Source organism: Piliocolobus tephrosceles, chromosome 16 (assembly GCF_002776525.5).
Source record: "Piliocolobus tephrosceles isolate RC106 chromosome 16, ASM277652v3, whole genome shotgun sequence".
Lineage (NCBI taxonomy): Eukaryota > Metazoa > Chordata > Mammalia > Primates > Cercopithecidae > Piliocolobus > Piliocolobus tephrosceles.
The window spans coordinates 48108231-48123477 of record NC_045449.1 but is presented as its reverse complement, the minus strand read 5'-3'; the positions used below and the strand labels follow the sequence as shown (position 1 = coordinate 48123477).

The following is a 15247-nucleotide window of genomic DNA, read 5'->3' as shown; positions in this document are numbered from 1 at the left end:
CTAAATAGGACTCTTTGGTCCTGAAATAGGACTAAAAGTTTGTTTTTGCAGTGGAAACATGGAATCTATGTGTGTTTATTTTAGTGAAGACATTTTATATTTGTTTACTGAAGAAGAAAGAGAGTTACAATTTGTTAGGATGGCGTTTGTATATGTATTTTTTTGAGATATGTGTTTTGATTCTTGAGGAGCCAATTTCTTGGAGGACAAAGGTTGAATAAAGCCAAAGCCATTTATTGAATTGTTTTTGCTACAGAGAGAGGTTTTTTCCCTCCTCTCACTTCCCCCCCCCCCGCCATGTTTTATCTCTTAGTATAGCCTATTACCTATAAAATGGAGAATGGCTTACCCTTAAATTATTTTAAACTGAATTTGAACTCTGTAGTTCTTATCCTTCTCATCAGGAAGGTAGAAATAATAGCTTCTTCATGGCTTCTTGAGGATTAAATAAGGTTTTTTGAGGGCACGTGAGATGGCTTACACCTTTAATCCCAGCACTTTGGGAGGCCAAGGTGGGCGGATCACTTGAGGTCAGGAGTTTGAAACCAACCAAAGTGCTTTTAAAATAATACCCATGGCCGGGCGCAGTGGCTCAAGCCTGTAATCCCAGCACTTTGGGAGGCCGAGACGGGCGGATCACGAGGTCAGGAGATCGAGACCATCCTGGCTAACACGGTGAAACCCCGTCTCTACTAAAAAAATACAAAAAACTAGCCAGGCGAGGTGGTGGGCGCCTGTAGTCCGAGAATTGCGAAAAACAAAATCCAGTGTAATGTTAGTGATTATTTTATTTTATTTTTTAGTTATTTATTTTTTGAGACGGAGTCTCGCTCTGTTGCCCAGGCTGGAGTGCAGTGGCCGGATCTCAGCTCACTGCAAGCTCCACCTCCCGGGTTTACGCCATTCTCCTGCCTCAGCCTCCAGAGTAGCTGGGACTACAGGCGCCCGCCACCACGCCCGGCTAGTTTTTTTGTATTTTTAGTAGAGACGGGGTTTCACCGTGTTAGCCAGGATGGTCTTGATCTCCTGACCTCGTGATCCACTCGTCTCGGCTTCCCAAAGTGCTGGGATTACAGGCTTGAGCCACCGCGCCCAGCTGTGTTTTTCACAATTCTCTAACCTTCATGGATGTAAATAAAGCAACACCACCCACAAAATTATTCAGCAAGCTTTTGTTTTTGTTTTTGAGACACAGTCTCATTTTGTCACCCAGGCTGGAGTGCAGTGGTGCGGTCTCAGCTCACTGCAACCTCTGCCTCCTGGATTCAAGCAATTCTCATGCCTCAGCCTCCCGAGTAGCTGGGACTACAGGCGTGAGCCACCATGCCTGGCTAATTTTTGTATTTTTAGTAGAGACTGGGTTTTACCATGTTGGTCAGGCTTGTATTGAACTCCTGACCTCAAATGATCCGCCCGCCTCAGCCTCCCAAAGTGCTGGGATTATAGGCGGAATCCACTGTGCCTGGCCAGCTTTTGTTGCTGTTTTTGAGACGAGTTTCACTTTGTCGCCCAGGCTGGAGTGCAGTGAAGCGAGACCTGGGCTCACTACAAGCTCCGTCTCCCAGGTTCATGCCATTCTCCTGCCTCAGCCTCCCAAGTAGCTGGAACTACAGGTGCCTGCCACCACGCCCGGCTAATTTTTTGTATTTTTAGTAGAGATGGAGTTTCACCGTGTTAGCCAGGATAGTGTTGATCTCCTGACCTCGTGATCCACCTGCCTTGGCCTCCCAAAGTGCTGGAATTACGGGTGTGAGCCACTGTGCCCAGCCCAAACAAAACAAAACTGGCCAGTTTTTGTTAAATGTTGATTGGGTCCCTACTATAAGCAGAGTACTATAATAAACATTTTGGAAAAGATACAAAAAAGTAAATGTAGTTACTGTACTTCAGTAGCTGTGGCTTAATCAGGAAAGCTTTCCCAGGGTAAGTTACAATTTTCCTATTCAATTAATTAGGTCATAATAGAAGCATTTTCTCTTTGTTTATAAATTGTTAAAAATGAGGATGTGTTCTTTTCTAAAGTAATGAGGTGGGTTATCTTTTTGTTTGCCTGTCTCTTTTTACAGGGCCGAGTAGTGGAGAATATTTCAAAACGATGTGGGGGCTTTTTACGAAAGTTAAGTCTTCGTGGATGTCTTGGAGTGGGAGACAACGCATTAAGGTGAAAACATAACTGTTGATTAATCTTCTTGATGGAAGTGAAGAGCAGCACCATCTCACCCAGAAAAGGCTAAAATCGTTTTAAAATTACTAAGTTATTAAAAATGCAACCACACATGCATTGCTTATAATCTGAAAATATCCAATAATAAGAAATGTAGTTTTAACAATAAACAAGAACAAGTACTGCCTGAAAAAATCCCACATTCCCCATCAAAAGTGGTTCTTTTGGAGCTTTGAATAAGTTTTTTAAATTAATTAATTATTTTTATTTTATATTTTGAGACAAGGTCTCGCACTGTCACCCAGGCTGAAGTGCCCTGGCATAATCATGGCTCACTGGAGTGCCCTGGCATAATCATGGCTCACTGCAGTCTTGAACTGCTGGATTCAAGCAATCCTCCCCCTCTTGAGTAGCTGTGACTAAAGACGTGTACCACCATGCCTGGCTAAGTTTTAAAATTTTTTTATAGAGTCACCGTCTCATTTTGTTGTCCAGGCTGGTCTCGAACTCTTGCACTCAAGCAGTCTTCTTGCCTCAGCCTCCCAAAGTGCTGGAATTACAGACGTGAGCCACCACACCCAGCCTAGTTCTTTTTTAGGGTTATGGTTAACCCTAACCTGGGCAGTGGCCCCAGGACTTTGTGAGGCTAGGTGGGAGGATTACACTTGAGGCCGGGAGTATAAGACCAATCTAGGCAGCATGGAAAGGCCCGCATCTCTACAGAAAACTTTTTTTAATTAGCCAGATTAGGTGACATATGCCTGTAAACTAAGCTATTAGGGAGACTGAGGTAGGAGGATCACTTGAGCCTGGGAGGTTGAGGCTACACTACAGTGAGCTGTGATTGCGCCACTGTACTCCAGCCTGAGTGACAGAGGAAGACCCTGTCTCTAAAAATAAATAAGCAATCAGTTATTTTTTTAATTTAAAATAATTTTTAAAGTTATGTTTGAAGAGGCCGGGCGCGGTGGCTCAAGCCTGTAATCCCAGCACTTTGGGAGGCCGATACGGGCGGATCACGAGGTCAGGAGATCGAGACCATCCTGGTCTACACGGTGAAACCCCGTCTCTACTATAAAATACAAAAAACTAGCCGGGCGAGATGGCGGGCGCCTGTAGTCCCAGCTACTCGGGAGGCTGAGGCAGGAGAATGGCGTAAACCCGGGAGGCGGAGCTTGCAGTGAGCCGAGATCGCGCCACTGCACTCCAGCCTGGGCGACAGAGCGAGACTCCTCCGTCTCAAAAAAAAAAAAAAAAAAGTTATGTTTGAAGAATTTATAATTGAAAATTAGGGCCGGGCGCGGTGGCTCAAGCCTGTAATCCCAGCACTTTGGGAGGCCAAGACGAGCGGATCATGAGGTCAGGAGATTGAGACCATCCTGGCTAACACGGTGAAACCCCGTCTCTACTAAAAAAAAATACAAAAAACTAGCCGGGCGAGGTGGCGGGCACCTGTAGTCCCAGCTACTCGGGAGGCTGAGGCAGGAGAATGGCGTAAACCCGGGAGGCGGAGCTTGCAATGAGCTGAGATCTGGCCACTGCACTCCAGCCTGGGTGACAGAGCGAGACTCCGTCTCAAAAAAAAAAAAAAAAAAAAAATTAATTTAAACCAGGTGTGATAGCCCAAGCCTGTAATCTCAGCACTTTGGGAGGCTGATGTGGGTGGATCACTTGAGGTGAGGAGTTCAAGACCAGCCTAACCAACATGGCGAAACCCTGTCTCTACTAAAAATACAGAAACTTAGTCAGGCATGGTGGTGCATGCCTGTCATCCCAGCTACTCAGGAGGCTGAGGCAGGAGAATCGCTTGAACCTGGGAGGTGGAGGCTGCAGTGGGCTGAGATGGCACCACTATACTCCAGCCTCGGCGACGGAGAGAGATTCCATCTCAAAAAAAAAAATAATGGCCAGGCTCAGTGGCTCACACCTGTAATCCCAGCATTTAGGGAGGCTGAGGTAGAAGGAATATGAAAAGGTGTATAAGGCAGGGTCTAGAAGGGTCCCAGGCACAGGATCTTCTGTCCCCGTGGAATTGGGGTATACTACCCTTCTGGCATGTGGTTACATTCACCAACCCAGAAGCTCTCTGATCCCTATCATTTAGGGGTTTTTACAGAGGTTCCTTGATCATAGACATGATTGAAGACCAAATATTGTATTAGGTTTGTGCAAAAGTAATCACAGTTTTTGCCATTAACAGTAATGGCAGTTACTGTTAATTAATAGTAATGGCAAAAACTGCGATTACTTTTCACCAACCTGTAACAAAAGATACTATCACTCAGGAAATTACAAAGATTTTAGGGACTGGATGCCAAGAACCGAGGATGAAGACCAAATACGTGTTTTTCCTTTATATCACAGTATCACAGGTATCAACAATCAATATTACCAATAATAATATATTTTATTACTTTTTTAATGCCTGGAATTTTGCTTGTTTCATTTGAAACCTCTTACTTTCTTTCCTATAAAGAACCTTTGCACAAAACTGCAGGAACATTGAAGTACTGAATCTAAATGGGTGTACAAAGACAACAGACGCGTAAGTATTTTATGTTTTAGGAGGATAAGTCATAGCCCCTTATGTCTGGCTGATACTACCTTTAAATTCAGGCCACTAACTATATTTAGCAAATTTTGTATTGGTTTTATAGAGGACAGATATTTTTAAAAGAGAAAGCAGCATCAAAGTAGAAATGGAATGAGAAACTAGTTTTGGAATTCTATCTTTGATATTTAAGGTGAAACTTTTAATAATTGTCAATGTAGATACAGTAGGGATAGTAATAACACATATTACTGGGATTATTTATATTTCAAGATACTAGTAGCTACCAACTAAAAGCCATGGTAAACATAATTGTATGAAAAGATTAAAATCTTAAACAGAGGACTAAACAGCTTATGATAATCAGTCCTGAGAACAGTTATTAAATGAAAATGATTCACTAAACGTGCTGTGTCTCTATTGGTCATGATCTGAAGGAAATTAAGCTTAATTCTTCATCCTCAAGAGGCTTACAGTCCCAGAAATTAGACCTGGAAGGTAGTTATTCATTAACTCTACTAATAAGTATTTCTTTTTTTTTTTCCTGAGATGAAGTCTCGCTCTGTCGCCCAGGCTAGACTACAGTGGTGCAACCTTGGCTCACTGTAACCTCCGCCTCCTGAGTTAAAGCGATTCTCCTGCCTCAACCTCCCAAGTAGCTGGGACTACAGGCACATGCCACCATGTCCGGCTAATTTTTTGTACTTTTAGTAGAGATGAGGTTTCACTGTGTTAGCCAGGATGGTCTCGATCTCCTGACCTCGTGATCTGCCCGCCTCGGCCTCCCAGAGTGTTTACAGGCGTGAGCCACTGCGCCCAGCCTCTACTAATAAGTATTCCTATAGATTGATTTGGAAACCTTTACTGTGAGAGATGAAATATACTAACCTCTTCCCCCACCATTACTTTATACCAACAGAACTACATTTGCTTTAGATAAATTATCTTTTAATTTTTGTTTCCTTTGAGTACTTATGTTATAAAGATTAAGAATTTGACCACTTGGTATCTAGAAAAGTGCTATGTAATTAATGCTTTTTTGTCAGAATCTATCTTATCCTCAAGATGCATTGGCGAAAACATAATATATATGTGCAAGGCTACTACATTACCTGTAATAGCAAAAGATAGGAAACTATCCAATGTCTATCAGTAGAGTACTGGATGAATAAAAGTAATGAGGAAAATCTCTACATAATGCTCTGGAGTGATCTTGAGGACATACTGTTAAATGAAGAAAAGGAAACTGCAGAGGAGTTTGTATAATACACCTTTTGTAGGGCCAGAAGACTTAATACATATATATATATATATATATCCATATTTATTTATTTTGAAAAAGAATGGAAATGCCAATCAAAAATAAAGTAAGTAAAAATAGTTATTTATATGGGGAAGTGAGAAAACACAAGGAACAGGGATAAAAGGGAGAACTCTGAATTATGTTTTATCGTTTAATAGCCATGTAAATATTTTACATCATTCAAACAAAAATTAAGTCAAAAAGAAATGAAAGCAATCCCTACAAATTAAAAACACATGAACCGGCCTAGTGCAAGTGACTTAGGCCTAAAATCCCCGCACCTTGGGAGGCTGAGGTGGGTGGATAACTTGAGGTCAGGGGTTCAAGCCAGCCTGGCCAACACGGTGAAACCCCGTCTCTACTAAAAATGCAAAAATTAACCAGGCATAGTGGCACATCCCATCTACTCGGGAGGCTGAGGCGCAATAATTGCTTGAACCCAGGAGGTAGAGGTTGCAGTGAGCTGAGATCACACTACTGTATTCCATCCTGGGTGAAAGAGCAAGACTCTGGCTCAAAGAAAAAACCCCTTGAACCCAAGTTGGACTTATAGTCACACAGAGAGAAATTATTTCTGCTGACTTTTTTTAAATGTGAAAATTTGAAACATACAGAAGTAGACAAAAAAGTGTATTGAGCCCATCACCCAGCTTTAACTGTTACCAGTTTACAGCCAGTCTTGTTTCATTAATAACTTCACCCACTTATCCCCTCTCATTTTATCTTATTTTGAAGAAAAGTCCTAGACATCATATTATTTAATCTATACTTCAGTATGTACTCTTTAACAATAAAAGTCTCTCATGTAAGTGCATTAACTTTTTTTGTTTGTTTGTTTTGAGATGGTGTCTTGCTCTGTTGCCCAGGCTGGAGTGTGGTGGCGCAATCCCAGCCCAGCTTCCTGAGTACCTGGGATTACAGGGAGGTGCCACCATGCCCGATCAATTTTTGTATGTTTAGTAGAGACAGGTTTTCACCATATTGGCCAGGCTGGTCAGAAACTTCTGACCTCAGGTGATCTGCCCGCCTCGGCCTCCCAGAGTGTTGGGGTTACAGGCATGAGCCACCACGCCTGGCCGTAAGTGCATTAACTTTATCACTGCTCTAAAAACAGTATCTTAAAATCATCAGATAACCAGTTGTCAGTATTCACATTTCCATGTTTTAGTGAATTTAAAAATACACTATTTTAAACATAGTATTAGCCTTGAAATACACAAATTTTTTAAATCAAAGAAGCAGCAGGGGACTGTGGCTCACTCCTGTAATCCCAGAACTTTGAGAGGCCGAGGTGGGTGGATTGCTTTAGCCCAACCTCAGCAACATGGCAAAACCCCACCTCTACAAAAAATACAAAAAATTAGCCAGGCATGGTGGTACATGCCTGTAGTCCGAGCTACTTGGTAGCCTGAGGTGGGAGGATTGCTTGGGCTTGGGAGCTTGGGAGCCACAGGTTGTAGTGAGCTGAGATATGTGTCACTGCACTCCAGCTTGGGCAACAAAGCAAGACCCTATCTCAAAAGATAATAAAGAAGCAGCCAGGTATGGTGGCTCACACCTGTAATCCCAGCACATTGGGAGGCTGAGGCAGGAGGACTATTTGAGACCAGGAGTTTGAGCCTAGCCTGGCCAATATAGTGAGACCCTATGTCTTAAAAAAAATATCCAAGTAGACTTCTGCTTCTCACAGTGATAATAACTGCCCTCCTGCTGTAAACAACTAGAAAACTAAACAAAACCTAGAAGACCAGTTTAGGATGTTGTACATGTAGCACAAGACTGAGAAACCAATGAAGTGAGCCATATGATTATCCTCACTTTGTGACTGAGGCATTTTCAGACAATGCCATGTGTAGATTTGGCTGAATAGTAAACTCTGCATGCACAGGATGAGACCCCACACAGGTTGGCAAAGAAGATCTAGTGAGGAAAAAAACAATTACTGGGAAACTATAAGCCGAAGAATTTCCAGCACTTAATAAGGCTGGATGAAGTTCCACCCACCCAAAATGGAGAAAATTCATTGAACACCTGGGACATTCAATGAAGACTCCAGAAAGATTACACTTTGGTAGTAGGACTAAACTAGACCTGCTCTGTTAAATATTTTTATTTATTTATTTATTTTATTTTATTTTAAGAATCAGGCTGGGCACGGTGGCTCATGCCTGTAATTTCAGCACTTTGGGAGGCCGAGGTGGGCAGATCACCTGAGGTCAGAAGTTGAAGACCAGCCTGGCCAACATGGTGAAACCCCATCTCTACTAAAAGTACAAAAATTAGGCAGGCGTGGTAGCATGTGCCTGTAATCCCAGCTGCTTGGGAGGCTGAGGCAGAAGAATCGCTCAAACCCAGGAGCTGAGATCATGCCACTGCACTCCAGCCTGAGCGACAGAGCAAGACTCCATCTCAAAAAAAAAAAAAGAAAAGAAATTGATCCAAAACAAACTTAACTGCCTGCCAAAACATGGCTCAACACTTTTTAAAGGAAGACATCAAAATCCAGACACCCAGCAGTGTGGCATACAGAATATTTGTCACTCAATCAAAAATTATAACAAAGCAATGGGAAAATGTGACCCAAAACCAGAAGAAAAGCCAGTTAATAGAAATAGACCCAGAAGAGGCAGAGGTTGCAGTGAGCCGAGATGGTACCATTGCACTCCAACCTGGGCAACAAGCGAAACTCTCTTGAAAAAAAAGAAAGGAAGGAAAGAAATAAACCCAGAAATGACTGAAATAGAACTAAGCAATAAGGAGTTTTAAAATAACAGTTACAAGCCAGGCGTGGTGTGCGCCTGTAATCCCAGCTATTTGGTAGGCTGAAGCAGGGGGATCACTTGAGACCAGGAGTTAGAGACTGCAGTGCACTGTGATCATGCGTGTTAATAGCTACTGCACTCAAGCCTGGGCCACCTATCAAGACTACATTTCAAAAAGTAAGTAAATAAAAAATTTTAAATAACAAGTACAAATATGTGCAAAAATTAAAAAAATAAAAGAATGGGAAAATATATACTATTATAAATACTAATTGGGAAGGTTGGAGTGGACATTAATATCAGATGGAGTAAATTTAAGGAAAAAGATTAGATGAAAAAAGGTATTAAATAGTACCCCTGGCTTATAAAACAAGTATGCCAAAAAGCAGTAAAGCTATTGAGGACTTCAGCAGCACTATCAATGATGAGCTTGATATAATTGACATTTATAGATTGCTACACCAAAAAGCATCAGAATAAACATTCTCTTCAAGTACATTTAGAATATTCAATAGGACAAACCAAATAATGGGCCATAAAACAAGATGTAATAGATTTGGAAGGATTAAAATCATATTGGGTATGTTCTGTGGCCTCAACAAAATTAAAGTAGAAATTAATAACAGATACCTGGAAGATTAGAAAATTAAATGACATGCTTCTGAATAACCCATAGTTCAAAGAACTACTTACAAAGAAATTTAGAAAGTATCTCCATTGAGTGATAATGAGAATATGTAACTTTTTAAATTTGTGGAATACACCTAAGGTATCGCTTAGAGCAAAATGTATACCATCAAATGCTAATATTAGAAAGGAGAAGTTTGGCCGGGCACAGCGCCTCATGCCTGTAATCCCAGTATTTTGGGAGGCCGACTCCGGCGGATCACTTGAGGTCAGGAGTTTAAGAACAGCCTGGCCAACACAGCAAAAACCCATCTCTACTAAAAATACGAAAAATTAGCCTGGTGTGGTGGTGCCTGTCTGTGGTCCCAGATACTTGGGAGACTGAGGCAGGAGACTTGCTTGAACCCAGGAGGCAGAGGTTGCAGTGAGCTGAGATTGTGCCACTGTACTCTAACCTGGGTGACAGAATGAGACTCCATCTCAAAAAAGAAAGAAAAGTTTTAAAATCAAGGATCTAATCTGCTTAGAGAGCTAGAAAAGAGTCTCTCCTCTCTCCTCCCACCCTCCCTACCAAAAAGGAAGAAAAAAATAGAGAAAAGTAAATTAAATCCAAAGGAAGGAAGGAAATAATACTGGAAATCCATGAAATAAAAAAATAGGTGGCCCAGTGCAGTGGCTCGCGCCTGTAATCCCAGCATTTTGGGAGGCTGAGGCGGGTGGATCACTAGGTCAGGAGATGGAGAGCATCCTGGCTAACATGGTGAAGCCCCGTCTCTACTAAAAGAAAAAATTAGCCAGGTGTGGTGGTGGGCGCCTGTAGTCCCAGCTACTCCGGAGGCTCAGGCAGGAGAATGGCATGAACCTAGGAGGCAGAGCTTGCAATGAGCCTAAATCAGCCACTGTATTCCTGCCTGGGTGACAGAGCGAGACTGTGTCTCAAAAAAAAAAAAAAAAAAAAAAAAAAGGGCACAGAGTGGAGAAATAAGTTTGATTAACCTTTGTCTAGATTAGTCAAGAAAGAACACAAAGGCTGAGTTCTTTGGCTCATACCTGTAATCCCAACACTTTGGGAAGCTAAAGCAGGAGGGTTGCTTGCACCCAGGAATTTGAGACCAGCTTGGGCAACATAGTGGGACCCCATCTCTACAAAAAACAAAAGGTTAGTTGAGCGTGATGGCGCACACCCGTGTTCCCATCTACTCAGGAGGCTGAGGTGGGAGGATCGTTTAGGTCGAGGAGGTCAAGGGTATGGTGAACTGTGATCATGCCACTGCACTTCAACCTAGGTGACAGACTGAAGCCCTATGTCAAAAAAAAGTTTATGGACAAATAAAAATAAGATAGTGTAACTTCTTCAACCTGATCAAGTATATACGTGAAAAAATCTCTTAGAACATCATATTTGGTGATGAAAGACTTCCTGAGATGAAAGATTCCCTAACATCAGGAACAAGGCAAGGATATCAGGTCTTACCACAGCTGTTCAACATTGTACTGGATGTTGTCCCTAATGCAGTAGAGGAAGGATTATAAAAGGCATTCACATAATGGTATAATTGGTATAATTGGATTCATAGGAAAGTCCATGGAATCTATTACAAAGCTACCAGATCCATTGAGTTCTAGCAAAGTAATGAGATACATGACTACTTTGCAAAACTCAATTCTATTTCTGTATACTAGCAATCAGCAATTGGAAAATGAAGTTTAAGATATATCATTTATAGTAATACCCAAAAATATAAAATATGTAAGGATGAACTTAATAAAAATAATGTGTAAGTCATATACGCTGAAAATTATAAAATGATCACTAACAAAAGTTAGAGAAAAGAAAATTTTAAAAAGAAGACTTAAATAAATAAATGGAGAAATAAACATACTTTTTTTTTTTCTTTTTTTTTGAGACTGAGTCTCACTCTGTTGCCCAGGCTGGAGTGCAGTGGCATATTCTCAGCTAACTGCAAACTCTGCCTCCTGGGTTCAAGTAATTCTCGTACCTCAGCTTCCCAAGTAGTTGGGATCACAGGCGCTTGCCACCACACCTGGCTAATTTTTATTTGTATTTTTAGTAGAGGTGGGGTTTCACCGTGTTGGCCAGGCTGGTCTTGAACTCCTGTGCTCAACTGACCCGCCTGCCTCGGCCTCCCAAAGTGCTGGGATTACAGGCGTGAGTCACCACTCCTGACCTCATACATATAGATTTAGAAACTCAATATTGTTTTGGTTTGGGGTTTTTTTGTTTGTTTCTTGAGATAGGGTCTTGCTCTGTTGTCCAGGCTGGAATGCAGTGGTGGCACAACCACAGCTCACTGCACTCTCCATCTCCTGGGCTCCCACCTCAGCCTCCCAAGTAGCTGGGACTACAGGTATGTGCCACCACGCCTAGCTAATTTTTCTATTTTGGGTAGAGAGAAAATTTCACCATGTTACCCAAGGTGGTCTCAAACTCCTGGGCTCAAGCAGTCTGCCTGCCTCAGCCTCCCAAAGTGTTGGGATTACAGGCCTGAGCCTGTTAAGATACTTGTTTTCCTTAAATTGTTCTACAGATACAGTGCAGTTCCAATAAAAAATCCCAATAGGTTTTTTTGTTGAAATTGAAAGGCTGGTTCTAAATTCATGTGCAAATTCAGAGGTTCTAGAGTAACAAAATCAATTTTGATAGACTGTGAAGTCTGGGGACTTACACTACCTGATTTGAAGGGTTGTTATTACAGGAACGGTCATCAGGACAATGTGCTGGTGGTATAAGCGTAAACGAATCAGTCAGTGGACTAAAATAAAGTGCCTAGAAAGGAGCCCACACATAGACAAGCTATAAAAGAAAAAAATGATAAATTGTACCTCATTAAAATTAAAAACTTTTATGCTTCTGCCAGGCACGGTGGCTCACGCCTTTAATCCCAGCACTTTGGGAGGCTGAGGCAGGCAGATCACCAGGTCAGAAGTTTGAGACCATCCTGACTAACACAGTGAAACCCTGTCTCTACTAAAAATACAAAAAATTAGCCAGCCATTGTGGCGCATGCCTCCCAGCTACTCCAGAGGCTGAGGCAGGAGAATCACTTGAATCTGGGAGGTGGAGGTTGCAGTGAGCCGAGATCGTACCACTGCACTCCAGCCTGGGCGACAGAGCAAGACTCCGTCTAAAAAATAATAAATAAATAAATATGCTTCTGAAGGTACTATTAACTTTAAAAAATAAAAATATAAAAGATCACGTTGCCCGATTGAGGAAAAAAATAAAATAAAATAAAAATAATAAATTGGAAAAGGCCAGGCACCATGACCTACACCTGTAGTCTCAACTATTTGGGAGGCTGAGGCAGGAGGATCACTTAAGCCCAGAAGATCAAATCTAGCCTGACTGGTGTTTCTGGTGAGACTCCAACTCTAATTTAAAAGATAGAAAAGAAAGAAAATGAAAAGATAGGACACAGACTGGGAGAAAGTATTTGCAGGTCATATATCTAATAACAGTGCTTCTCTCAAGAATATGTAGAGAGCTCTTAGAATTAATAATGAGAAGACAATTAAACAAAAAAAATGGGCTGAAGTCTTAGATAGACATTTCACCGAAGACATATGAATGGCAAATAAGAATAGGAAAAGTTATTTACACCGGGTGCAGTGGCTCACCATTCGTGTAGTCCTAGCACTTTGGGAGGCCAAGGCAGGCGGATCACTTGAGGTCAGGAGTTTGAGACCTGCCTGACCAACATAGTGAAACCCTGTCTCTACTAAAACTACAAAAAAAATTAGCTGGGTGTGGTGTTACGTGCCTGTAGTCCCAGCTACTCAGAAGACTGAGGCAGAAGAATTGCTTGAACGTGGGAAGCAGAGGTTGCAGTGAGCTGAGATCACGCCACTGAACTCCAGCTCAAGCAACAGAGTGAGTCCATCTCAAAAAAAAAAAAAAAAAAAAAGCAAAGAAAAAGTTTTTATTACAGAATTATAAAGTAAAACCACAATGCAATTCCACTCCATACACACTAAGATAACTGTATTCAAAAAGAGAGACAATGCCAAGTGTTGGCAAGGATTTGGAAAAACTGGGACCCTCATGAATTTCTGGTGGGAATGTAAAATGGTATGGCCAATTTAGGAAACAGTTTGGCAGTTTTCTTCAAAGTCAAACATAACTTTGCCATAGGATCTAGCAATTACATTCCTAAGACTCTATTCAAAAGAAATGAAAACAAGCCGGGTGTGGTGGCTCATGCTTGTAATCCCAGCACTCTGGAAGGCCAAGGCAAGAGGATCACTTGAGGCCAAAAGTTTGAGACCAGCCTGGGCATCATAGTTAGACCCTGTCTCTACAAAAAAAATTTTTAATTAGGTGTGATGGCACGTATCTGTAGTCCTTGCTATTCAGGAGGCTGAGGTAGGAGATAGCTTGAGCCCAGGAGTTGGAGTTATGTACTACGTACATTGAGTTACTGTAGTGCCACTGCATTCCTAGCAGGGTGACAGGGTGAGCCCTTGTAACAAAAAAAGAAAAAAGAAATGAAAACATTGGCCCACGCAAAGACCTAGAAGACATATCAGCCAAAGAGAATGTGTGACTCTTGTTTAGATCCTAATTTGAACGAATCAACTTGTCAAAAACATTTATGATATAATTGGAGAAAAGTTAACACATCTCAGCATCAGATGATATTAAGAAATTAAAGTATTTACCTATTAGAAATAGATACCAAGGCCAGGCGTGGTGGCTCATGCCTGTAATTCCAGCACTTTGGGAGGCCGAGGCGGATGGATCACAAGGTCAGGAGTTCAAGACTAGCCTGGCCAACATGGCGAAAACCCGTCTCTACTAAAAATACAACAATTAGCTGGGCATGGTGGTGGGCACCTGTAATCCCAGCTACTTGGGATGCTGAGGCAGGAGAGTTGCTTGAACCCAGGAGGCGGAGGTTGCAGTGAGCCAAGATCGTGCCATTGTGCTCCAGCCTTAGCGATAAGAACAAGAACAAGACTGTCTCAAAAAAAAAAAAAAATATATATATATATATATACACTGAAATATTTACAGGTAAAATGGTATGTTTGGAATTGGCTTTAAAATCCTGGAATAAGAAAGGGGGGAAGAAGAGATGGCATAAATTTTTTTTTTTTTTTTGAGACAGAGTTTTGCTCTTGTTGCCTAGGCTAGAGTGCAATGGTGCAATCTTGGCTCACTGCAACCTCCGCCTCCTGGGCTCAAGCCATTCTCCTGTCTCAGCCTTCCCAGTAGCTGGGATTACAGGCATGTGCCACCATGCTCAGCTAATTTTGTATTTTTAGTAGAGACGGGGTTTCACAATGTTGGTCAGGCTGGTCTAGAACTCCTGACTTCAGGCGATCCACCCACCTCAGCCTCTCAAGAAATAAAAATATTTAATAGTAGAATACTGATAAATGTTGGGCCAGGTGCAGTGGCTCACACTTGTAATCCCAGCAGTTTGGGAGGCTGAGGCGGGTGGGTCACTTGAGGCCCAGAGTTGGAGACCAGCCTGGCTGATATGGCAAAACCTCATCTCTACTAAAAATATGAAAAATTAGCTGGGTGTGGTGGTGTGTGTCTGTGGTCCCACCTACTTGGGAGGCTGAGGCATGAGAATCGCTTGAACCCGGAGGTGGAGGTTGCAGTGGGCCTAGATTGCACCACTACTCTCCAGCCTGGGCAACAGAGCAAGATTGTCTCAAAAAGAAAAATAGTATTTATAAATGTTGAAGTTTACTGATGGTACATGTGGGTTCTCTGTATTATTTACTCTTGTTTGTATTTGAAGTTTTTCATGATCTGTTAAAAATTAAAATGAGGGCCGGGTGCAGTGGCTCAAGCCTATAATCCCAGC

General features: G+C 42.0%; 1 protein-coding gene across 5 annotated transcripts in view; it reads left to right on the top strand.

The window, feature by feature from the left end:
• Positions 1-15247, top strand: part of FBXL20 (F-box and leucine rich repeat protein 20) — a 157134-nt gene that overhangs the window by 117775 nt on the left and 24112 nt on the right. For all 5 annotated transcript variants that reach the window (XM_023204273.2, XM_023204276.2, XM_023204274.1 and 2 more), the window contains exons 5-6: positions 2067-2161; positions 4641-4709. In XM_023204273.2, coding sequence (XP_023060041.1) covers positions 2067-2161; positions 4641-4709 — 164 coding nt within the window. The remainder of the gene's footprint in view (positions 1-2066; positions 2162-4640; positions 4710-15247) is intronic.